Here is a 23,739-nt window from a genome sequence, read left to right as displayed (position 1 = left end):
ATTGTCTTAGACTGAATCCTTGCCTTGACCTCACAGCTCTCTCTTGCTTGGAGAGCTTGGATACCTGCATGAGAAGCTGATTGCAGGAAGAGCTAATGTGCATATTAGCTGTCCATAAACTACCATTTGAGAGCCAGGGATAGATTGACTGGGAGGAAACCAAGGGCATTGATACTGCTATGTTAGTGCTGAGCATGTGCTGCTGGTGCTGTGAGGGGCAGCCTCAGGACTCCCCACCTTGCCTCCGTTCTATTGCAGCTGTGCCTTGTCCTGAGAAATTGGTGTATTTTTCCATATATATATGGAAAGCTCTATAATATAGAGCGTCAAAGCTCTACTAAAATCAATTAACTGAGTGCTATAATAATCAGTAAGAAAGTAAACTATCCTGATTTAAAAATCACATGCTTAGTACCTCCTTCAAAATTGAACAAAATAATGAGAGGATTTGAGATGGGCCAAAAATGTTTGAACATGCCTGATCATAGAATTGGTAAGGTTGGAAGGGACCTCTGGAGATCATCTAGTCCAACCTCCCTGCTCAAGCAGGGTCACCTAGAGCATGTTAGACAGGGTTGCATCCAGACAACCCTGAAGATCTCCAGAGAAGGAGACTCCACAACCTCTCTGGGCAACCTGTTCCAGTGCACAGTCACTCTCACAGTGAAGAAATCCCCCCTCACGGTCAGGCAGAACTTCCTGTGGTTCAGTTTCTGCCCATTGCCTCTTGTCCTGTCACATGGGACAACTGAAAAGAGTTTGTCCCTGTCCCCTTGACACCCTCCCTTCAGGTACTTGTACACATTGATAAGATCCCCCCTCAGTCTCCTCTTCCCCAGACTGAAGAGGCCCAGCTCTCGCAGCTGTTCCTCATAGGGCAGGTGCTCCAGCCCTCTGATCATCCTGGTAGCCCTACACTGGACTCTCTCCAGTAGCTCCATGTCTCTCTTGTCCTGGGGAGCCCAGAACTGGACGCAGTACTCGAGATGAGGCCTCCCCAGGGCTGAGTAGAGGGGCAGGATCACCCCCCTTGACCTGCTGGCAACACTGTTCCTAATGCAGTCCTCATGACTGAAGAAACAGTGGTTCACCTGCTACCTATCTGGCACCTGAATAGAAAGAAAGTGAAACACAAGGGTTTTTACCATATAGTTTTTATATTTTATTTCTTAACATTCCTTCTTTTAAATCTTGATGCCTTAAAATAGGAGAGAATACTTGTGAAATAAATTGCATAGAAAACAAAAGAATTAAAGTAAGAATTAAAACACAAAGAGAAGTAACATGCTGGAATGTAATTTTAATTTCTGTAAAAAATAGTCCTGCTTAAGCATTTAGGAACAGAAATGTTCATCTTCTGCTTCTCTCTCCTCCTTCCCCCTTCCAGATAAGTTCCATGTCCTTCTCACATGTCCAATGTTGTCACACTACTAATAAAGATGCCTCTGGCTCTTTGCTGTCAGGATGTCCAGCAACAGAGTAAGTTCAAAACCTGTAGATGGATCACTTTGGTAATGTGGAGAAGAAAAAAAGCCAGGAAATTAAGACAGTTATTGGGGGAGTGCATTTAATTTGGGTTCATTGCAGAAATCCTGTTGCCAGGACCCTCATTACTACTTGTATTTCTGTTTTCTACAGCTTTCCTGTTTGCATGTGGAGCCCTGGAATGCCTTTGATAGCCTCAGCAGAAGGAAATTTAATCCCTTCATCCCAAAAGGCTTCTGATTTTATGAGGGGAGCCCATGTGCTGGCCAGGGGAGAAACTGATGGCTATTACTACTCAGGCCACATTGTAAAAGAGGTGAAGGTAGGTGTTTACCAGGAACTAAGCTTGTAAAAGGCGCTCTCTCTAGGTTCTGTGTGTCTTTTTTTTCCTGTTCTTTTCCAACACTCCCCAGCTCCGTGACCCTGCTGTAGGCTGTACAACATATTTCATAACTGCATTTTTCTCCCCACATCCTGTTTAATCTATTTTCTGATGATGAGGAGGAGGAGTGCTGCAGGCAGAAGCAGCTTGGAAATCAATCTACTTAAGTGGTTATAATGAATTGTTGTTCAGAAGCAGTCAAACAAAATAGGCCCCTTATATCCCTGTTGTCTGTTTTCACCTAGTGTAGCAGTAAAATTAAATAGCATTAATAGTAATCCAAAATGTCTGCCACCAGGGACTACTTCCTCCTTGCTGGACTGAGAGTTTTCCTTATTTTCTTCCTTCTTTGTTCCTTGGATTTGTAAGACAGTCTAGGATGCTAGACAGAAAATGGCCCCTGCAGCTCTCTCTAAAAATCCAGTTAATTTCCCAGTTCACAGGTTAGTTAAACAAATAGAGATGCTAGTATAGCTAAGGGTGACTGTAAACTCCAGTGGAGGGTGGAACAGATATAGACAACTGAAGACATGAGTGACTTTAGCTGGAGCAGGGGCCAACAGCATTATTTGTGTAAGTTTATAGATATGCCGAGAGGGTGAGATTTTGGTCATGGAATCTCTGCCCTACACCCAGTGCTGGAGGCTTAAATTAAAGCAGTCAAATTCATGGCATTTGGGATATTTTACTGGTTTGTAATCCTTTTGATCACCATGTAGCTAACTGCATCATACACAGCAGTTTATTTTGGTTACTCTTTTCCTGATAGATTCATAGGGATCTTCCTCAGCATACCAGTTGTGTTCCTCTGAGACAGATAAGCCTACTAAAGTCTTAAGTCTGAAAAGAGAGGAAGGCTTCAGCCCCTTAAGCCCCAGCTTTTTAATTACTTTTTAAGTTCAATATGGACACAGTACAATGAACATGCTGGTGGAGGAGGAACACTACATTCACAGATCACGTTCTGCTTCCTGGGATTTCTGCCACTTCCCTCTTAGCACTTATGTTTGGCCGTTAATTGGGCCCAGATGTCTTGCAAACTGCATGTTTTACTCTTGTAGGGCTCCAGGGAATGCTTTCTAATTGAGTTTGACAAAAGTCACAAGCTGAAAGGCAAGGTACAGCTTCGCCTGCAGAAAACGCCTCTGTACGACATTGTTCACTATGAAGATGCCAGGCAACAGCCACTTGCTCCAGGAGACAGGGTCTTGGCACCATGGGAGGCTAAAGCTGAACGCTTTGGCCCAGGCACTGTGTTAATGGTTACGGAGGACAAGGAGGCACATTTAGGTATGAGGTATTGGCTTTCCTGTTAGTGCTAGACTCACCACAGTTGCTAGCCATTGTACAGAAAAGAGAACAGACTCAGCTGTGGAGAATTTACCAAATACTGCTTGATTTTAGTTCCTCTTCTCTTTTTTGTTGGCACTAAGCAGCCTGTTCTTTCTCAGTGTCAGAATTAATACTGCTCGTAAAGTTAGCCCTTGCTTTGTTCTGTGAATGGAGACTTTTTTAAAAGTATGGGGTGGGGTGGGGGTTCTCCTGACACAAAGAGAAATATGTTCCTGGCCCTCAGTAGTGATCTGATTATCTGTCAGTCTCATTTCCAGCTTCATGCAGGATATAATCCTGGCTCAATGTGACTAGTGAGAGTTTTGCTACTGCTGTCCACTTATTGTCTTTTAGTAGAAAGTTCAAGAGAAAGTCAAATCTTAAATCTGTAAATCAAAAACTCATTCACGTTTTTACAAAATTGTCTGTAGCACAAGCTATTGTTTTATCATCTGGCTTCTAAGAGATAAAACACATAGGTTATCATGTTTCTTATGCCTTCTTTGCCATTCTGTTTCATTTTAATACACACAGCACACAAGAGAAGAGGAGTGCTTGTGAATTTCTGGAATGGGCAGACTAAGGAGGTAACTTCTGACCAAGCTCTGCGAATCCCTCTGCCCTTAAGTGAACGCATCATCCTAGAACTGCAGATGCCTTTAGCAGCCAGGCAGATGGTGATAGCTTCAAGCTCAGATTATCCACACATTGTGGCACCAGGTTATAGAGCTTCAGGCCGTTGTGGACAGGATCACTCATACCTGGACTACAGGCCAAGGGGTCCGTATTTGATTCAGCCATGTGCTAAGTGCAGCTATAGGTATATCTCACTTCCCCATTGCTGCCTGACAGCCTGGGTACCCACACAGCTTACAAGGAGCAAAGTACAACACGAAGATGCCCTCATACCAGGAACAAACTTGACTAAAGAAGAGCTGAACAGGAAAATAGAAAAGCAGTTGTCTGAGGAGAAGATCTCCATTTCAGAAAGTGTTACCAGAGAAGAAGAGAAAAAGGAAGAAAAGAGATTGAAGACTGAAAATATTCCAAAAGATGTTCAGTCTTGTATGGAAGAAGACAATGAGGTTATAGAATCTAAGAAGGTAACAAGTGCCTTACACCAGCTCTTGCACTAATATGTAGTCTTATACTTGTATAGTTTCTGCATTATTACCTTATGTTTACTGCTTTTGGTACTGAAAAATTACTAGAAGTTTTGGGCTTGACCATTATCCATGCCCACTAGAGAATGGAGAGACTTGTCTCTCCACTGTCTTCCTGATCCTTTGATCTGAAAAAGTTTTAGAAGCTGCTATTCTTTGTCACTGGCTGGAGTAGACTCCTAGAAGCTCTTAGACAGATGCAGAATATCTAAGGTAGCATAGACTGGTCCCTTTACATCCTGCCTCTGCATAAAGGAGGAAAAGGCAGGAAAAAATGTCAGAGAAGAACACTTTACATTAGATAAGCATCACAGTAAGGCTCCCTCCATAGCAAAGCAGTCCCTGACATAATACTATTATTTGTCCACCCAAACAGAGGTGCCATCTCACCAAATCAAAGACCAAGAGATACTTCTGTGAGCCTCAGTAGCTGATTTGGTGTTTGTGAATGGGCAGTGGATGAGGAACAGTTAGAAGGTTAGTGTGCACCAGCTACTGCCAAACTTTTCTCTATTGCCCTGCAAAGGTTGGAATCTCCAACCCTGGCACATGCTGGGAAAGTGACTGTCTTTCAGCCACAGCACCTCTGGCTTGGTCTCTTCTGTGCCAATTTGGACCCGCCCAGGCAGTAAGACTGCCAGTTGTTAGGTCATCTAAAGATATGGACAAACCTAAGAAGTGATCAGAAATTACTATATCTTAGTTCTTTGCTCCTTTAATAAAGATCTTTCCCCTCCACGTTTTTTTATTCTTTCTCAAGCTTCAGTTGCAACATAACAGCTTATGCTGTAAGTTCATGCTCTTTTTCTTATCAGATTTGGATTTTGATAGCATTTCTTATTGTTTCTAGCATCCTCAGAGGGAGATGGCTCATGCTGTGGTCGATACCGCTGTCAACACAGACAGCTGGTTAATGGAGTCAGCACACAAGGAAGAAGCAGACAGCAGACAGCTGGAAGACAATACCAAGGCTCATCTTAAACATGAACATGGTGCTGAAATTGTAGCTGTTTTATATAGCTATAAGTTTTGCCACACAAAACCAGCGCTGTGGGCCATCATATCTAAGGTCTTTTCTGTTGCTATAGTTCTTGATGCTTCAAAAGAAAATGTTGTAATGTCATGCCAAATATTGCCAGCACAATATAGCAATATTTATTTGTAGGTATTAATAGTAATATGGTTTGAGGAGTTCACCTTTTTCTCAATATAGAAGTATTCTCAGATGGGAGTTGAGGTTTTTTGGCCCTTACAGCTACTACAGTAGCAGCATTTGGGTTTTATCTTAATGCTCACTATAAATATTGCTAATCCTAAAATTTCCTTGCCTTTAAAAATCCATTTAAAAAGCCTTTTAATAAGGATTCTAAGAGCCTAAATCTTTATCCAGATGTTACTGTTTTTGTACTGCTCTGTGTAGCTGGTATTATATAGAGAATGGGAAGTGGGACAGAAGTGTGCACATTTTCTCAGCTGGCATTCCAGTGTCATTACATGCAATGACTGCTGCTCAGGTCTGCACTATCTTTAGCAGAAAGGGACAAGCAAGCTCTGCCTGTATTCCAAGTTACCCAAAAGCTATGTAGCTGTGTTAGCACAGTGTTGCACTTGAGCTTATTTATCCTGTCTCTCAGCAGGATTTAAAACCTAGGCTTTGCATTGTCAAGAAATTCATGACTTTTGTCTCAGAGCATTGGCAGAAGCTCATATTTGTCTGCAAAATACCATGTAAATAACCTCTTAGAATTAGTAGCTGTAAGTGCAGTCAGTGATCTGTGTTATTAGGTAAAACTCTTGCTTATTTGTAATGGTAAGCTTATTTTTTGAAAGCTGGGACCTGTTCTGTGGTGATAAAAAAAATCTCACTTCCTCAGAGAAAATTGTTGGTACTCAGTTATAAAAGTCTTACTTGAATATATTTTATGCAGTCTTTCCTTCTATTTGCTTTCTCTTTATAAACTGTCTATAACCTAGTATGTCCTCAATTTGTCTGAAAGGTCTGTTTGAGTCCAAACTGGCAGAAACTGCAATCCAGCATTCCCAGAGGAGCCCTTCTGTGAGAACTAGCACTTTGAGTCCTTTCAGACAACAAAATTTCTTCGACCAAGTAGATCAATCACTAAAGACAGACAGCCTGACCATCAAATCAGCTCTACATATGCAGAGACCACATAGTACCTCCAATATGCAGGTTAAGAGATCTACAAATCTTCTAAATCTTGTAAAAGAAAAGAGCATTACAGTAAGTATTGGGTCCCAGCTAGTTTTTAGCTGTTAGGATTTATGTCATGTGTTATTAGAATACAGTGAGAATATACTCTCAGTTCGTTTCTTTCTAAAAGGTATTTTTAAAATAATGCATACATAGCATAATGGATATGCAAAAATGGAAACATAAGGTTTCCACTTACTAATCAGTGTTGTACAGGAACAAGGCACTTCTAATATTATTACTTAGCACTTTGATAGAGTTTTTCATTTTAGATTCTTTCTAACTAATTGTTTCAGACAACTCTTCAAGATAGGAAAGAATTATGGCTTCTTTGCAGATACTGAAAACCAGAAAGAGAAAGGCTAGCTGGCCAGCCAAATCCCGTAGGGAGAGTGCATGTCCCGGCTGGGCTGGGACCTCAGGCCAGTCCTCTATCTACTAGATAACACCATTCATACATCTCCCAGCTACTTCGTTCTTCAGTGCATTGGTATTTCTTTGCAAAAACTGCACCTCATGGGTAGTTTGTTGTGTTTAAGAACTCAGAGATGGGAAGGTCAAAGACAGAATCAAAGATAGTTACCAGCTCTACAAAGCCATACAGATCAGCTTGTTAAGCAAAATCAGTCTAAATGCTACATGAGACTGACAGGGACAGTCAGAACAAGAGAAAAGACAGTGGCATTATTTGAAAGTCCAGAGGTGTTTCCCAGCTTGTGACACTAGAGATATCCTGGGGAAAGAACTGGAAGGAGCTGTTCGTTTTGCAAAACAACGGCTAACAGTAAAGACATGCTAATTGTGGCTGGGAGAAGAAGGGAGAATTCACTCTTCAGAGCAAAATAATTTGGGAGAGCTTTTTTTAGCCCCAAACAGCTCTAGCAATGTAAACTGAAATGCATGTCAAAGTTTTGGTGATCAAGTATAGGAAGTTTCCTTGCCACTTTCCTCACAGAGGACCTTGTGAGGAGTACAGAAGAAATAAAATATTGTGCTATGATTGAAAAGAAGCCTTGTGAATGCTCCTTCACCTCTTTACACAGCAGAGTGCATATACAAGTGCAAATTAGAAACACTGCCCAGCACTAAAATGCAGCTATTTCTGAAGAAAACACAAGCACTTCTTAACTGAGTAGAGATCTCAGGCAACAGGAAGTAGAGTTAGTACACCTGCACAGAACTTCAGGATGATTTTGCATTTGGCCAATGACATCTGATAAGGAATCTTTAATACAAATCTCTATTTTCCATCTAATCCAGAAACTGACAAAAAGAATAGACAGTTTTAAGCACTGTCTTAGCATTGGACCCAGCCTTTTCATGAATGGCAAGTGTCACTACAGTATTCTTGTTGCAGTATGGCTTCCAGAGCTCAGGAATTACGTCATAAGACTTAAGCTATCCTGATTTTGTAGGTTTACAATTTGCATTAGAAAATATATTAATGAGATTCAGGGTATAGTAGTTGGTTGTTTTTCCTTCTCTATTTTTTTTTTAATCTTAGAAATCAATCCTTAACAGTGCATCTGAACAAAAATGGAAAGAGGTGGACTTTAATGAAGTCAAGATTGAGCACAAAAGGTGGCAGGAGGAACAGAGGCAGCTGAAGAGGGAGCAGCAGCAAAAGGCAGATGGTGTCCGACGCCAGCTGCTCAGGGACAGCCAGAGGTAATGATGTGGGAGGGAGGGCAAAGAAGAATCAGAGAAACAGATGGAAGATTTTAGCAAAATCTAGGAGCTAACTGGTTCCTTGTAGCAAATATCAGATGGTTGATAATGTCTGCTCCCTAGTGCTCTTAGTCTCTGAATGTCACACATCATTGTGCTTATGCTAGTCTCTGCATGGTGATCTTGGTGACTAAGGGAAAAAAAAATAGGTAAAATAAAATATCAGCCTGAAGTATGGATGAGAGGGTGTGTGTGGTCCCATAGCCTTTTGCATTAGCTCCAAGGGCAAACTCTCTTCAGTCTCAGTCTCAGAGTCCTTTTGCACCCCAAACCCTGTTCCCTGACTACAGCCCCACAGTTCTTTTACGCCTGACCCACCCTTGCCCCCATGATCCACCTCCTTCCATCTTTTCCATGGCCTCCATGGCTGCACTGTCAAGACAGTCATGCCACCACAATCCATTCCCCTCATTCCTTCGGTGCCAAGAACACATGGCCACTTCAGGCTTTGTAATCATGTGAACAGATGACTGCAGAGACCTGGCAACATCAGGCACCCACCTATTTGTTTTTTGTTTTTTGTTTTTTTTTTTTTTTTTTTTTTTTTTTTGTTCAGGACATAGGTTTAACATTTGTAACTTAACAAAGCATCCTGGAAAATTAGCTGACCACAGATTGCTAGAATGTCTGATTTGCATCTTATGCACTCTCCCCTCTCTCCTTTCTTCCTGAGAAATTTGAGTAATTTTATTTTGGAAACAGGCAGCGATTGCTTCAGAGAACATTGCCAAGGGCTGGAGAAACAGCAGGAGCACAAAAAGAGAGAGCTTTCCAACACATAGCACTGCTCCAAGCTGCCATGGCAGAGAGGAGCAGGAAGGAATCCTCCTTGCTAGAGGAAGAGAGGAGAAAGGCAAGTCAGAGGCTGCAGTTCTTAAAGACTCAGCATTTGGACAAAGAGGTGGTTTTGGCAGAATGTAATGAAAGGAGCTTTGAACAAGAGGAATATAGGGTGGTAAGGGCTCTTTCACAAATGCTTTTCCTGAACAACTGTTTCCAGCAATGGTACCATCTAGAATACTTATTTTTCACCTGTTTTCTATCCAATATAATTATCATTTGGAGATGCAAAAAAAACCAGGGTGATGTTTTTTAAACACATGTATAAAGTTGAGAAGGAAAATTCCCCATCTCTGTGGTAAAGTTGTCTTTCTGTATGCACGGCGTGAATTTCCACAGATGAAGCCCTTGTGGGGAACTACATATCAACTCTATACAACAAGCTGGTTATGGCAAATTTACTATTACACCTATTTCTAAGTTCTGCCAGTAATATTTGTAGATTAAATTAAGCACAGCAGCTGATTGTCGTAATAGTAAATGTCTCTAATTATTTTTATGATGTAGGATTTGCTTAGGAGCAGAATACAGTCACGGCAGGAAATGTGGAAGCAAGAATCACAGGAGCAGGACAGGCAGCAAAAGCAGCACCAGGCTGTCAAAAGGAGAATGTTCCAGAACAGAAGCCGTTCCCACCAGAAGATGGAAGATAAAGGCCAAAAACACTGTGACCTCCAGCAATACCTCAAGGATCAAAATCTTTTGATGCTCTGGACTTCGCTATTAGCGTGAAGAAGCTACAGTGTGGGTAAGCAGGTCCTTGAGTCTTATAGGTGTGAATCTGAACACTGGAGCTCAGGAAACATCACAGTTGTGACAAGCAAAACTACAGTTCCTGGAGAGATTTACAGCTTCCTTTTCTTGCAGCCAGAGTACATTTTCACTGCTCTGTCCCTTACAAGCCTTCCTCTCTGGAGCTACTAGTCTAACCCACCTGTATAGACCACCCCAACTTTGTCAAACTATTACAGAAACACAGAATGGGTAAGGTTGGAGGGGACATCTGGAGATCATCTAGTTCAACCTCCCTGTTCAAGCACAGTCACCTAGAGCATGTTAGACAGGGTTGCCTCCAGGTGGGCCTTGAATATCTCCAGAGAAGGAGACTCCACAACCTCTCTGGGCAACCTGGTCCAGAGCTATTCTCCTTGTCTTATATGCATTGACCAAACTGACAGACCCTGGCAGTTTGTCTGGCAAACAGACAGAACTGGCAGATGGACATCAGACTATAACTGATTTCAAACTACAAATGACAGAGATGAATTAGTTAAGTGAAGGCCTCCCACTGTCAGGACCCACTCCTTGAAGTGTGCAGGCCACTTCCCTAGAGGAAGAATGACTTATGTAACTCCAAAATGAAAAAATACGTTCCATTGGTGAAAAGCTACTGGTTCTAGGCATTGTGAGGAAGAAAATATCTGTATTTCTCTGAACTGTGTCTGGAGAATCACTGAATCCAAGGGTAGGCTTTGAGGTCTGATATGTTTTACCTATTGCCCCACTTTCAGGCTTATTGTCCACAAAAGCAGGAAGTTTTAAGCTGGGGAAAGTGTCAGGAAGGTATTGAGATAGCTTTGCAAGTAGAGTGCCTGTTCAGAGTAAATAAACTTGACATGTTCCATGAATAAATGAGGACAATGCTAAGACAAATAGTTAGATAAATTGAAAGTTAAGTAAATGACCAAATTGTACCACAAACTGTGGTAGCCAGTAGCAGCAGCCAAGATGGGAAGAGGACGATTCCCCATTCAGGCTACAGTTACCAGCTGGCATCCAGGACGCAACTAACTCTCCAGTTGTGTAGGAGCATCATTCATTTTCCTTAGTGAATCACAGAATGGGTAAGGTTGGAAGGGAGCTCTGGAGATCATCTAGTCCAACCTCCCTGCTCAAGCAGGGTCACCTAGAGCGTGTTAGACAGGGTTGCATCCAGACGGGCCTTGAAGATCTCCAGAGAAGGAGACTCCACTACCTCTCTGGGCAACCTGGTCCAGTGCTCCGTTGCTCTCACAGGGAAGAAATCCCCCCTCATGGTCAGGCAGAAATTCCTGTGATTCAGTTTCTGCCCATTGCCTCTTGTCCTGTCACACGGGACAACTGAAAAGAGTTTGTCCCCGTCCCCTTGACGAGGGTGTCAAGGGAGGGTCCTTCAGGTACTTGTACACATTGATAAGATCCCCCCTCAGTCTTCTCTTCCCCAGGCTGAAGAGGCCCAGCTCTCACAGCTGTTCCTCGTAGGGCAGATGCTCCAGCCCTCTGATCATCCTCATAGCCCTCCGCTGGACTCTCTCCAGTAGCTCCATGTCTCTCTTGTCCTGGGGAGCCCAGAACTGGACGCAGTACTCGAGATGAGGCCTCCCCAGGGCTGAGTAGAGGGGCAGGATCACCCCCCTTGACCTGCTGGCAACACTCTTCCTAATGCACTGCAGGAAACCATTGGCCTTCTTGGCCACAAGGGCTCACGGTCAACTTGTCATCCGCCGGGACTCCTAGGCCCTTCTCTGCAGAGCTGTTCTCCAGCAGGTCAGCCCCCAGCTTGTACTGGTGCCTAGGGTTATTTTTCCCTAGGTGCAGGACTCCGCACTTGCCCTTGTTGAACCTCATGAGGTTCTTCTCCGCCCAGCTCTCCAGCCTGTCCAGGTCTCTCTGAGTGGCAGAATAGTGAAGCATGCAGTTATCATCAGCCGCTTCCATGGACAAGCTATCACCTTCTCTCCCATAGAAGGGAAACATTAAGACAGACAGAGTCAGCTTTATAAAAGAAGAATGGAGAGAAGAGCTTTTGAATGCATTGTACTCTGATTAACATAGGCAAATACATTCACAGAGGAGGTTATGGATGTCACAGCTGCAAGTGCTATCCTTCTTCCTCATATCATCAGCAGTATAAAGTATAGCAGCTGTGTCCTAGAGAATACTATCAGCAGCTTCGGGTAGCCAAAATTTAACTGCTTCATTTTCATGGTATTTTCATGAGTAGTTAGGAAATGACAATGGGCATGGCACAATGTATTTGGTGGACCACTTGGAGCCATATCAAAGGGCATTCTTAGTTCCTAAAGAAGCATGCTAAATACAAAATTTATATAATGCTTATTTGAGAGGTTTGATTTTTAAGTAATTCACAGAACCAAGCAATACAGAAACTAAAATGCTGTTGCCTGAAGTTTTGTGAACACTTAGAAACATATAACACTATATCCACCTAAGTAGTTTCTCTTCGCTTAACCATCTGAAAAAAAATACTACTAGAGCCCTCATGCCACTGCAATTTCATGAAAAATATATCTGGGAATATATTTAGTATTAAAATATTTCCTATCATTCACAGACTTTCTTACTATTAATGTAAGGTCATAAAATCATTTTAATACCACCATTAAAATAACTGTAAGAGACAAATGTAGCAAGTCATTTTTTTGGCTATTTCATTTTTATAACATTTGTAAGTTTTCCATCCATTAGTGAAAATGCATAGACTCCTTCTTTTGTAAACTACCAGAGGCAAAACCCAAGCATCTGCATGTTAGTGTGAAGATTTGAGTTGACTTCAGATTTCTTTTTTTGGTGCAGGGTTGGAGGGGGGGGGGAAAGGAAGGGAGAAAGGGGAATAGAGATGAGGAAAAGGCTTTTTATTTTGTAAGCTTCAACAAAAACTAAAGGCCAGTAGAAATAAGTCTCCAAAGTTGCTTTTATTATAGATTAGCTTTTCTGTTAAAAAAAATATTTTTTTACTGTTTATAATCCAAACTCTTGGAGTATTATGCTAGAATATGAAAGTCTGAAAATGAAATTGCCTGCTCTGTTCTTATCATCCAAAATGACTTAGGACTGACCACTTCATGTGGGATCTCAAGACACTTCTACAGTAAAAGTAGAAATTAAAAAGACAGAAAAAGGTACATTTTACATGTTTACATTTCATAGTCGTAATATCTACATTACTTCCTTAGGTGGTATCAGAATATCACTTCTCATACAGTAGTGACAGATCAGTCAGCAAATTAACTTACTTAAAATATTTAACCTGATTGTTTTGAAAAAACAGACTTGCTAGCTGAACATCCTATTACAGACTTTCACAGAAGTAAACCTGATTTCTTCACCAGGCTGCAGTAATCTTGTGCACCTAAAGTATCTGATACCATCAGTTAAAAAACTACCAGAACATATTATCTCATAAAATCATGAATTCCTAAGGGAGGCAGAACTCTCCATCTCTGCAATATCTTCCTAGCTTCTGGAATAGACCTTCCTCATATGAGTAAAGGCTGAGAGCTAGGAAAAGAAGACTGAGAGGGGATCTTATCAGTGCATTTAAGTATCTGAAGGAAGAATGTAAAGAGGATGGGGCCAGACTCTTTTCAGTGGAGCCCAGTGACAGGACAAGAGGCAACAGGCACAAACTGAAACACAAGAAGTTCCAACTGAAAATAAGGAAAAACTTTTTTGCTGAGAGGGTGGTCAAAACCTGGAACAGGTTGTTCTGAGAGGTTGCGGAGTCTCCATCCTTGCAGATATTCAAAAGCCATCCAGATAGGGTCCTCGGCAACCTGCTCTAGGTTGAACAGGGCGATTGGACTAGATGTTCTTTAAAAGGTCCCTTCCAGCCTCAGCCATTCTGCATGCAATTCTGTGATCACCCCATGTTTGCTGGTTGGATATGACTGGAAGCAACATTAATTAGGAGTATCCACTGCATGGCACTGAGAGGCATGTGACAGTTCTCACCTTCAGCTTCTTTCTCTATCTGCTCACAGAAAGCAAACGTAACCCTGCACAGTAAGAGGGCAGCAACCGCAAGAGTCTATTCAAGGACAGAAGCTGCAGTTTTGATGAGCAGTGGTTTAGCTGCCTGCAGGATGTCCAGTTCAGGATCCAGTGAACGACCAAGCCCTTCCAGGACCATGATGGCAAAAATGATGGAAGCAAAGTTGCTCTCGAGCTTCACCTAGAACCACAAGAGATTGAATGAACTCCATGGACCAAAGATTTTTTTTTTTCCTTCTGAACCCATTCCACAGAGAAATCAGGTCTGAATAAGTGGGGAGGAAAGGAAGGAGGCTGGGGGTTGGAAACATCAAACACATGAAACCATACTGCAACTCTATCATTACTGAAATCCAGCAGCATGTCCAAAAAGCAGGAGACAGAGAAAGTGACCTAAGGGAACCCAAGGGCTCATGTTGTTCAGTTCCAAAAAGAATGGGATTTTTTCTTTCATACTAGAATAGCAAGAGCTAGCAATGCTCCTAGCTCCATTGCTAAGGCAGTTATAAGCTGCAGTAGTATCATCTGCTGTACTCAAGTTCATGCACTTGTGTATGGGAGAACTCACTGAAAAGCCACAGAGGAGCTCCACAGATCACAGAGGAAACAGTCCTCTGGCTTGCATGTGAACAAACTAGTCCCCAATTCCCAACTATGAGCTAGAATTGTTTCAAGGCATACAAGGACATAAAGGTGTTATGGAACCAGAAGCAGGACTTGCTTCATAACAGCCTGAGTTGCACCTGATGTTACTGGAGGCCAGCTTAATTTTAACAACAAAAAGCTCTAAAGAATGTTTAAGAGGACCCTTTACAAGCTGGCCAGTCCTACAGCTGACTTAAACAACCCTCATCTCTTCTGGTTCAGGCCACCATAGCTCTATTAATTTCCAAGACTGTTTGCCACCATGGAAGCTTGTCTCCTAAATACTATTAAATATAAGAGAGAATCTCTTCTCTGTGAAGAAATCACCTGAGGTCTATAACAAACCAATAAAAGGACCTAGTGCTGTTACATAACCACACCCGAAGGAAGAAACAAGTTCATGGAAGAAGCCTGCATACACATTACAAGATTTCTCTTTCTGCTTTTAAGGGATTAAAAAAGTAGATAGGAAAAGAACAAGTGTGAGAACAACACTTTCCCTTTAGTGTGTAATACCAACAATTAAATGTAGTATTGAAGACAAAACCCAACAAAATGGAAATTGGTCTTAGTAGAATGTATATTAGGCCTTGAGAAACAGCATGCCTGAAACACTTCTTGCAGTCTCCCTCCTACAGCTCATTTCAGAAGTCAGTCTCCCTCCCTGTCCACACTTCACCATCCCTGTAGTTCTCCCTCCCAAAATGAGCTTCCTGCTGTTGAAGGCAGGCAGTGACTGGACCTCACCTTATGGGTCATCAGTAACTTAAAGACATTGGAGAGGAGATTTGCCACTTGAAGCTGGAATACAAAAGGAGAAGTTAACTCTGCAGCTTGGGTGGAGGAAAAAAAACACAAACCTATGGTCAGCAAGACTAAGCCACGTGCATGAAAGAGAGGATAAGAATTAAAGTGTTAGAATTTTGTCCTGATGGTGGGACAAGATTACCAGGCTGACAGCAGCCAACATCAAGGTGTGACCCACCCCAGGATAAAGAGTTCAGCTATGACCCTTCTTACTCGCTAGCCCAGGAAGGCAGAGCATTTGACCTCACAGCTGTACAGAATGTGCGTCAGGTGGCACAGTACCACCATACTATGTTACCTGAAGTGCCCAGGCTGGCCCTAGCTAAGAGGATGCAAGCTCTAACACCAAGTTTAGCAACATCTCAACAGGGGACTGGTAGACTGTAGATTAAAAATAATGAATAAAAAAACCCTCCTGTAATTAGAGGGAAGAAAAAGTCCTTAAAATCTTGTTTCCATCTGAGACACTAAAAACTAAGTACCAGGCAGTGCTGATGGGATCAGAGCTGGCCTTTTCACTGGACTACTCTGAAAGCAAAGCTGCACTGAGTTACAGGTAAACGAGGGTAAGACACTATTTGTGCGCTTACCTTTCCCAGGGCGATGGTGTTCCCCCGAGCCTTGGTCACTAGCTCTGCCATCTCAGCTTTGAATCGCTCAATATCCTGGCACTGGTTAGCACGAGCATGATGAAGGATCAATTCTGCCACCTTCTCCCCCTGTAGAACAAGTTGAAAGGAAGAATCAGCAGAACTAGATCGCTGGTACCAGCTAGGCTACAGGAAGCTGTACACCATCATCCCTGGAAGGCCTTTGCTGCAAAAGTTCCTGGAAGGAACTCCCAGGGCCACGCTCCTCTTCCAGTAATTTTTGGAATAACAAAAACCAAGGGACTAACAGAAGCAGGTACAGAAAGAGCAGAACTGATCCAAAAGGAGGGGAAAGGAGAAAAATAAAATCGCAGGATTAACATCAGAGAAGATAATGGTGTAAAAAAGGGCACATCCTCTTCTCTGGGATAAGTCCAATTCTCTATTTTCAAACTGTGGAGGAGGAATGAGCTGATTCTGTGCCAGCATACACTTGGACAGAAAAGGAAGAAGGGGAAAGGGTCATATGCAAGTGTCATTTATGAGAGGGGCTCTATGGTTCTCTGGCAAAGTTGTATGACAGTGACACACAGAGCCAGAGGCCCCAGGTTTGGCAATGAGACTTGGCATAGAAGATTTTCACCTGTAGAACATGAATTATACCTAGCCTGAGCCACGAAGGACTTACAATTAAATAGCTGCTCAGTAGCTGAAACAAGTCTGGCAGCATAGCACTTCCTGAACACATGGATGTCAGCATGACTTCTGGGTATGCTTCACAGATAAAATAGACAAGAAATAAAATGTGTTCCTCCCATAGGCTGGTGAGCCCTCCAACTCACAGCTGAGAAATAGCAATATGCCAGTAAGAGCACTGACACTTGTTCTCCAAATGAACAGAAGACATCAGCACCGGATGCTCTAGTCCATCAGAGAGTGTACTTTAAAGTAAGAGGGAACAAGAAGGAAGAGATGCCCCTTGTACAGAGAAGCCTGGCATAGGTCAGACCTCCTGCCTGTCCTGCTGGCTTTTCTTTATAGATGCTGTCACAACAGCAGAAGGGAAGGTGGCACATGGGCTTCTCAGCAGTAAGGCACAGAAACCTGCAGCAGGGAATGTGTGTTGAAGATCAAAATTTTAATCTATTCCCTTCTCTACTCCAGCAAAATCTGGCAGACTGTCACAGTCTCTGAAATGCAAGTGGCTCCCAAGCAGTCCTAACTTGCACCAAAAACACTCCAAACCAGAGGGAAGCAGCCACTGCTCCCCATCCAACCTTGTCACTCTCACAGGCCACTGAAATCACTCCATTTTGGGGGCTACCTTGCTTTAGCTGAGCATCTTATCCGCATTTGGTATAGCTTTCAAGCTAGCTGATAGCAAGTCTCCGCTCTCCTCCATAGGGAGGACTGTAAGGGGAAACACAGAGAACTACACTTTGGCCATCAGATTCTCCAGTTGTCTCCCTTCCCCAGCCTCAGCTCCCCAACCCCATGACATCAGCTTTCACCTGGCCCTGGACCACAGCTGTGAAAACCGCCCGGAAGTTCTGCTTGTCAACAGTCTGCAGCTCCGCCACGATCCCTGCATCCAGAAGCACCAGGCAGAGCCGCCCACAGGGTGGCTGCACTTCCACCACAAGTGTGTCACACAGGTCCACGATGGCAGTCTGCTCCTTGCCACTTGTGCTGATGTGGGCTGTGCCTTGGACCAGGATGTTCCCAGGGTGCAGGTCAGCATGAACAAAGTTGTCAACAAAGACCTGGAGAAAGGACAAGTCTTCCAACCAAGACTGCCTACACCAAACTCCCAGGCAAATTGCACAGGTTTATTTCTGGTCTGTTCCCCATCATTACTAACATGCATCACCCTATGCAACAAAACAGCAAATGGTTCTGCTGAGGATAAGCTGGGCTGAAATAGCATGGGTGACACTCATCCTGGGGCAGTCAGCGGAGCTGTGTGAAGCAGTCATGCACATTTGCGAGAAGTCCAGTAAGACAGCAAGCAGTTTCAGCAATTCCAATTGCTCTTCAGCAATTAACCCTAAATTAGATGGACACTAGTGGGCCTTGGCAAAGAGAAATGCAGTAAGAACAGGCCCTTTGCCATTCGCTGGTATGGGATTTAGTGAATGAGTAAGGGTTTGTTTACTCCAGTGCATCAATTCACATTACAACTGTATTAAAAAAAAAGGGGGGGGGGAATAAGTTAAAAGAATAGACAGATGTATGTAGCACTCATTTGCCTCTGCTTCTGGCTAGTAGCAGAAATAACAACATAACCTTCCCGGCAACCTGAGACTGCAGGATTTCCTGCCTCATGGGGGCTTATCTTCATATTTGATGGATATCCTTCTCCTACAAATTTGTCCAATTGCCATGTAAATTAGAGCAGTATGAAAACAAGTGCTTTTGGGGTGTTGTCTGGAAAAGTGCCTTCTGATAGCTTCATTTTTGGCCTCCTTGTTTTTTTGAGAAACCATAAAAAGTGATCCACATTCACTGTCATACGCTTATGAATGCGTGCATCTGCCACAAGCTGCCCTCATTTCTCTGCTTTCCAGAGTTAACAATCCCAATCTATTTCATTAGTCCTGTATGGAAGCCATTTCACTCCAGAAGCCATCCTCTCTGCCTTCTTCTGCACCTTTTCTAATTCCATTAGAGCCTTTGAGATGGAAGGTCATGAGCAGGGAGGTACTAGAACTGCACAAAGTATTAAGAAACAAGCATTTGCTTTACATCCTGTCTTGATGTTCTGTTGCTAATCCTTTTCTACCACTAGAATTTGGTTTGCTTTTTTTGATTGCCCATAACTATTGAGAAGATTATACATAAATACATACATTATAGAGATATGCATTTTATATATGTATATATACATACACACACACATATATACATGCACACGTGTGTGTGTGTATATATATATATATTATATATATATAAAATGTATATCTAAAACCATTGAGATTATTTAAGTATGTCTCTGTAAGTTTTTTACCTCCTTGAAAATGGTAGTTTTTGGAGGGGCAGAAAGTGAATGAACTAGGTTAGTTGGTTTCCCTGTGGGTTGCATCCACAGCTTCTACAGAGGGCATGATATTTGCTAATTAATTGCACTTTATTGCACTTGCACAATATTTGAATATTCATTAAATGGATTAGTGGATTTCCCTAAGCAATGCACTGATCCAATTGCACCCAAGGTCCCTACTGTGTACAAGCAGGTCTACCTGCTGATGATGCCTACCATCTTTAGGAGCATGTCCATGCCCATCTTTGCAAGTCTCTGCCTCAGCTCTGTGGCAACCTCTGCATGCAGGTACTGGGAAATAGGCTCACTCTCCTGAAATAAAGACAGAGCTGGGGTCAAACACACCCTGTGTCCCACCCTTCAACCACACCTCTAACCATCTCTGCAAAGAGTGGGGGGAAGGCAACAGAAACACCCTAAAATAGACCTGCTCAGTCGAAGCTGTACCTACTGTGATAGAGAACACAGGAGAAGAAAAGGATTTGTTCTTTGGAGGGTGTGAAATAGCCTAGGACAGAAATACCCTCACCACAACTGCACACAGGAAAGCTAAGGCTGAGAGAACAGCTTTGGACTGCAAAGCAAGCATCAGAAAGGGTCAGGTTGCGAGTTCCTTGCTCTGACCCATCGCAGAGGAGAGACAGAGCATGGTGCTGGAGTGGAAAGCACAGGCAAGCTCATGGTGACTGGACACACTGCCAGTTAGCTTTCACTCCAGGCCTAGTGTTCACTTCTAAATGGAGCTGTGTCTGCTACCTGTCTTTTGGAAGGTACTGCTTATGAGCAACGAGAACAGAAGAGACACTGAAGGGAAGATATCACTTTCATTAAGCAAATAAGGGAAAGGCAGCATCCTCCTGATTCTGATCTCTCCTTCTCAAAGGAGGTGCATCAGCTTATTCTCCTAAGGGCCTTCTCACTGCTACCACCATTCCCAGACCCTGGTATTCTTACCTCAAATGTTTCCACTAGAACATCTGTTGTCACCAAGGGGTGAAGAGGAGTTGGGAACTTCACAAAATCAACATCCAGGAAATTTTGTCGGAAGCGTTCCAGATTCCTGGCTTCATAGCGTAAGTCAATCTCAAGAGCAAAGAAGAATAAGCAGGGTTGAGAATTAGATGCAATTTGATCTTGAAGATCCTGCATGAGGACACGACTGTATGGTAGAACACCTCATACCAGTGAAACTGATCAGAGAGCCAGATGAAAACAAAGTATGAAGTGGTACTTCTTACACAGGTAAAGCATTCCTGATGGAAGAGTAAGAGACCAGGTAAGGAGTAGCCCCCTAGCCAGCACTCTAGAAATACACATTACTGTTACTGTTGGCCTGGTGTCTCAAAACAAACAAACAAAAATACAAAATCACAACTGCATTATTTTCAATAGGATGAGATGGATCCTGAGCCAAAGCTTACTGTCAAATAGCAAGACAGACAGGAAGAATTGCAGCCCTAGCCTCATTTTGTAAGTAGGCAGCTGTAGCCTAAAGAAGTTTAACATGACCCATACAAAATAATAATGTGCAAAACCTTGGCCCCTGCTCTCCTCAGTGATCCAGAGCCTTGATGCAAGGGCCTCTCTCCTGCCCAAGCAATATTCCTTTACTTTTTGCTTTATCCTCCAGGCACCTCTCCTGTCCATTGCTGCTGCTCAAGGACCTTACCTCACTCCCCTCATCTGGAAATGGGCAATATCCCAGGAATATCTCTTGCTTTTTAAAAAAGAAATGAAAAGAAATGACAACAGGCCTGTCAAGTGCTCTCCTGATCCTGAGTCTTCAGAACCTCCAGCAAAAGTTCTGCCCAACTAAACTGGCAGTAGGAACCTTAACGCACATCCAGAGTCAACAACATAGAACCAGATTTTTTGTTGTGTAGATTTTTGCAATAGTAAAAGAAAAAAAAAAGTTTATAACAGGCTAAAGACGCTAGAACCTAGACATGAAAGTGAAGTTAGCAGATAGTATTTTAATTTAATATGGAAGTCACATTTCCTGTGAATAGAAATATGAGAGCAATTAACAGTGTTGTAAAGTTTTTGTAAACATTGTATCCTTGGAAGCAAGGATATTTCAGTGCTGTGTCTTTATAAGACATTAGTGAAATAGGACATGTTTTCAGAGCTACTTGCAAAGTTTAACTTTTACCAACACTATGATTCTGATCGTGTTATTACAGAACATGTTATTAACTGATTTAAAAGTATATTAATTATGTTAATATTTATCCTAACACTAACAAACATAACTGATGAGTACAGGTTTCAAGTATATATGCAGGTTTAAAGAAAAAACAATACATCTCAGAGGAAAAGAATCTCTAAACCTGTCTAAGTAATTGTCTCTCATTATCAGTAACCTTTATTTAACAGTCCTGCAAAAAGAACTGTGACACCATGCTAACCACCTGTTCATTTTTTTTTTTCCTAGAAAAATCTTTTTAAATCTTGCTTTTTTGCTCTAAGCATATGAGGTTTCCTATAGTAATAGTCATGCGATTGATTAGAAGAAAAAACGTAATTAAAGAACAGGCCAGCCTTCATCTAACACTTTAGAAAGTAGCAGTATGAATGGACTTCAAGCAATAACAGACTTTGCCAGTCAGTACCTAGAAAAAGGAGCAGTTACGTTTCAGTGTGTGGAGATCAAGCACATACCTGCTGAATCATAAGCTTCTCAAACTCCTCCACAATCTCTGTCAAACTGAGCCACTTGAACCCAGGGAGAAGTCCAATGATATGACTACCCATCTTCATGAGGAACAGATCCATCTGGACTTGGTGGACAAGTCCAGGGTGCAGAACCTGGGCAACAAAGAACAGTGATCAGATCAACTGCCAAAATACTGTGAAGAAGACAGGCCATTTCAATCAGCTAAAATGACACATTCCACATCATCAAAACTCAGCCTGTAAAACTGGAAGCTCGTAGGGTTTAACTAGCTAGTCCTCAGAGGCATTCACATTTCTCCATAGATTAAGTTGTGAAGAAACATTTATATAATCTTCAAACAGAATACCTGTGCTGGAGCCTCTGATCTCACCAGTTCCCACTGCTTTTGCTCTCCACCCCTCTCCCTGTCAAGCAGTATTGATTAGTATTTGGAATAGCTTGAATAAGATTTGCTGGACCTAATTCTCTGTTCCAAGTTCTTCACCTGAGGAGACAGAAAGTGCTTCATTTTACGGTGAAAGGTGAAACCTAGCTTCATATTCATTCTTTTCATATAACTTGACCCTTGCAACCATTTCTGGTACGCCTGTGCCACACCAAATGCTGGTATGGGCAGCGTGAATACTAGAGGTCTCCAGACTGGCAAGAGATGGGACCACTGCAAGTCAGGATTGGAGCCAGCTGGAACCAAGGGCAGACAAAAGATACTGAAGGGGACAAACATCACCTTCCTCTGCTGCACTTGACCCCTGCCAGTCTAGTCATCTTCACAGGAACTAAAATCTGATCAGCCTTGTCCAGCACACCACTTTCACACATCTACCATTGAGATATATGACTTACTTTAATGGCTACAGGAATCAGGTGTCTGGCTGATGAAGGGTTTGCACTCAGGAGTGGATCGGCCATCTGCTCCATCAGCGGTGCTGCCCACGCAGACCTTCCTGGGGAGCAGCCTTTTGGATTCAGCTCCCCCCTGCTCTTCTCTTCCTCCTGCACCTCCTCATGCTTCCTCCTCCCAAGCCACCTGAAGAGGCCTCTAAAACCAGACACTTCCCATACTTCAAAAGCAGACCTGAGCACTGAGCATCTCGCTAGCTCCTTGGCCTCGGAGCCAGCAAGGACCGCAAGGTCCACGTAGGCTTTATACACCTGGGCGACGCAGCCCGAGCCGACCGGCTCCTGGCTTGGGAACTTGAGGATGCCCCTCCAGTCCTCGCCAAAGGCTTTCCTCAGGAGCTCGTCAGTGTGGCCCCAGGGGTGCGGGCTCACCTCGACGTGCAGCTTGGAAAACTCGGCGCAGAAGGCCTCGGAGAAGAGGTCCCTCCGGGTGCTGGCCCACTGGCCGAGCTTGACGCAGGTGGGGCCGGCGGCCTCGGCGGCCCTGCGCAGCAGCCGCAGCCACAGCCCGCCCAGCCGGGGCGACAGGCGGCTCAGCGGGTAGAGCAGCAGCAGGGGCCCGAACCGCAGCAGCAGCCCGCAGGCCCGCAGGCCCAGGCGCACGGCCAGGCCCAGCCGCCTCAGCAGCCCCCGCCGCTGCTGCTGCTGCTGCTGCCGCCGCCGCCGCCGCGGCTCCGGACACCGCTCCGCAGCGGCCGCCGGCCGCCCGGCCGCGGCGGGCACCGCCAGGGCCGCGGCAGCCCAGGGCGCGGCCCGCGGCAGCACCCGGCGCCCCGCGGCCCCGGCCCAGGCTCCCCGCGCCGCCGCCGCCGCCGCCGCCGGCCGCGCCACCAGCAGCAGCACGAGCCGCCGCGCGGCGCCGCCCGCCGCCATCACGGCGCGGGCGCCGCGGCGCCGCCCCCCGCCTCCCCGCCCCGCCCCTTAAAGGCGCCGCGCGGGCGGTGACAGCCCGCGGGACCGTAGCCAAAACGGGGAGGGGGGAGAGAAATCCAACCCGTAGTCTGCATAAAGAGGCGACTAAAAGGGAGGAATCAGGGGGATCGTTCTCCGTAAAGCTTCAGCTTCTCCACACCCAAAGCGCCTTTCCGCTCGCAGTGGAAGAGGGTTTATATTTCTCTCAGGATGTCCTTATCACTGTAATTCTTGTGCTTGCTCTGGCTATGTG

General features: G+C 43.9%; 2 protein-coding genes across 4 annotated transcripts; one reads left to right on the top strand and one right to left on the bottom strand.

The window, feature by feature from the left end:
* Window positions 1–1,285: 1,285 nt before the first annotated feature.
* ADCK2 (aarF domain containing kinase 2) lies at window positions 1,286–23,447 on the bottom strand. Of its 3 annotated transcripts, none has more exons than XR_009960139.1 (9): window positions 22,518–23,447; window positions 21,659–21,805; window positions 19,952–20,080; window positions 19,214–19,309; window positions 17,469–17,720; window positions 15,958–16,086; window positions 15,308–15,361; window positions 13,877–14,096; window positions 1,286–1,506 (listed from the first exon to the last, which is right to left on the bottom strand). XR_009960139.1 is itself a non-coding variant. In XM_062589835.1 (8 exons), the coding sequence occupies exons 1-8, from the start codon at window positions 23,445–23,447 to the stop codon at window positions 13,953–13,955; spliced, it is 1,881 nt and encodes a 626-aa protein (XP_062445819.1). In that variant the 3' UTR covers window positions 12,526–13,952. The 3 variants fall into 3 exon arrangements, 1 of the variants encoding a protein (XP_062445819.1); XR_009960140.1 differs by having other exon boundaries at window positions 1,286–1,492; XM_062589835.1 differs by lacking the exon at window positions 1,286–1,506 and having other exon boundaries at window positions 12,526–14,096.
* LOC134154137 (uncharacterized) lies at window positions 3,120–6,422 on the top strand. Its single transcript, XM_062601155.1, has 4 exons — window positions 3,120–3,157; window positions 3,734–4,302; window positions 5,213–5,365; window positions 6,360–6,422. The coding sequence occupies exons 1-4, from the start codon at window positions 3,127–3,129 to the stop codon at window positions 6,420–6,422; spliced, it is 816 nt and encodes a 271-aa protein (XP_062457139.1). The 5' UTR covers window positions 3,120–3,126.
* Window positions 23,448–23,739: the final 292 nt, after the last annotated feature.

The sequence above is a fragment of the Rhea pennata genome, chromosome 1 (assembly GCF_028389875.1).
Source record: "Rhea pennata isolate bPtePen1 chromosome 1, bPtePen1.pri, whole genome shotgun sequence".
Classification (NCBI taxonomy): Eukaryota; Metazoa; Chordata; class Aves; order Rheiformes; family Rheidae; genus Rhea; species Rhea pennata.
Note: the sequence above shows the minus strand (reverse complement) of the source record. Positions and strands in the feature narration are given on the sequence as shown.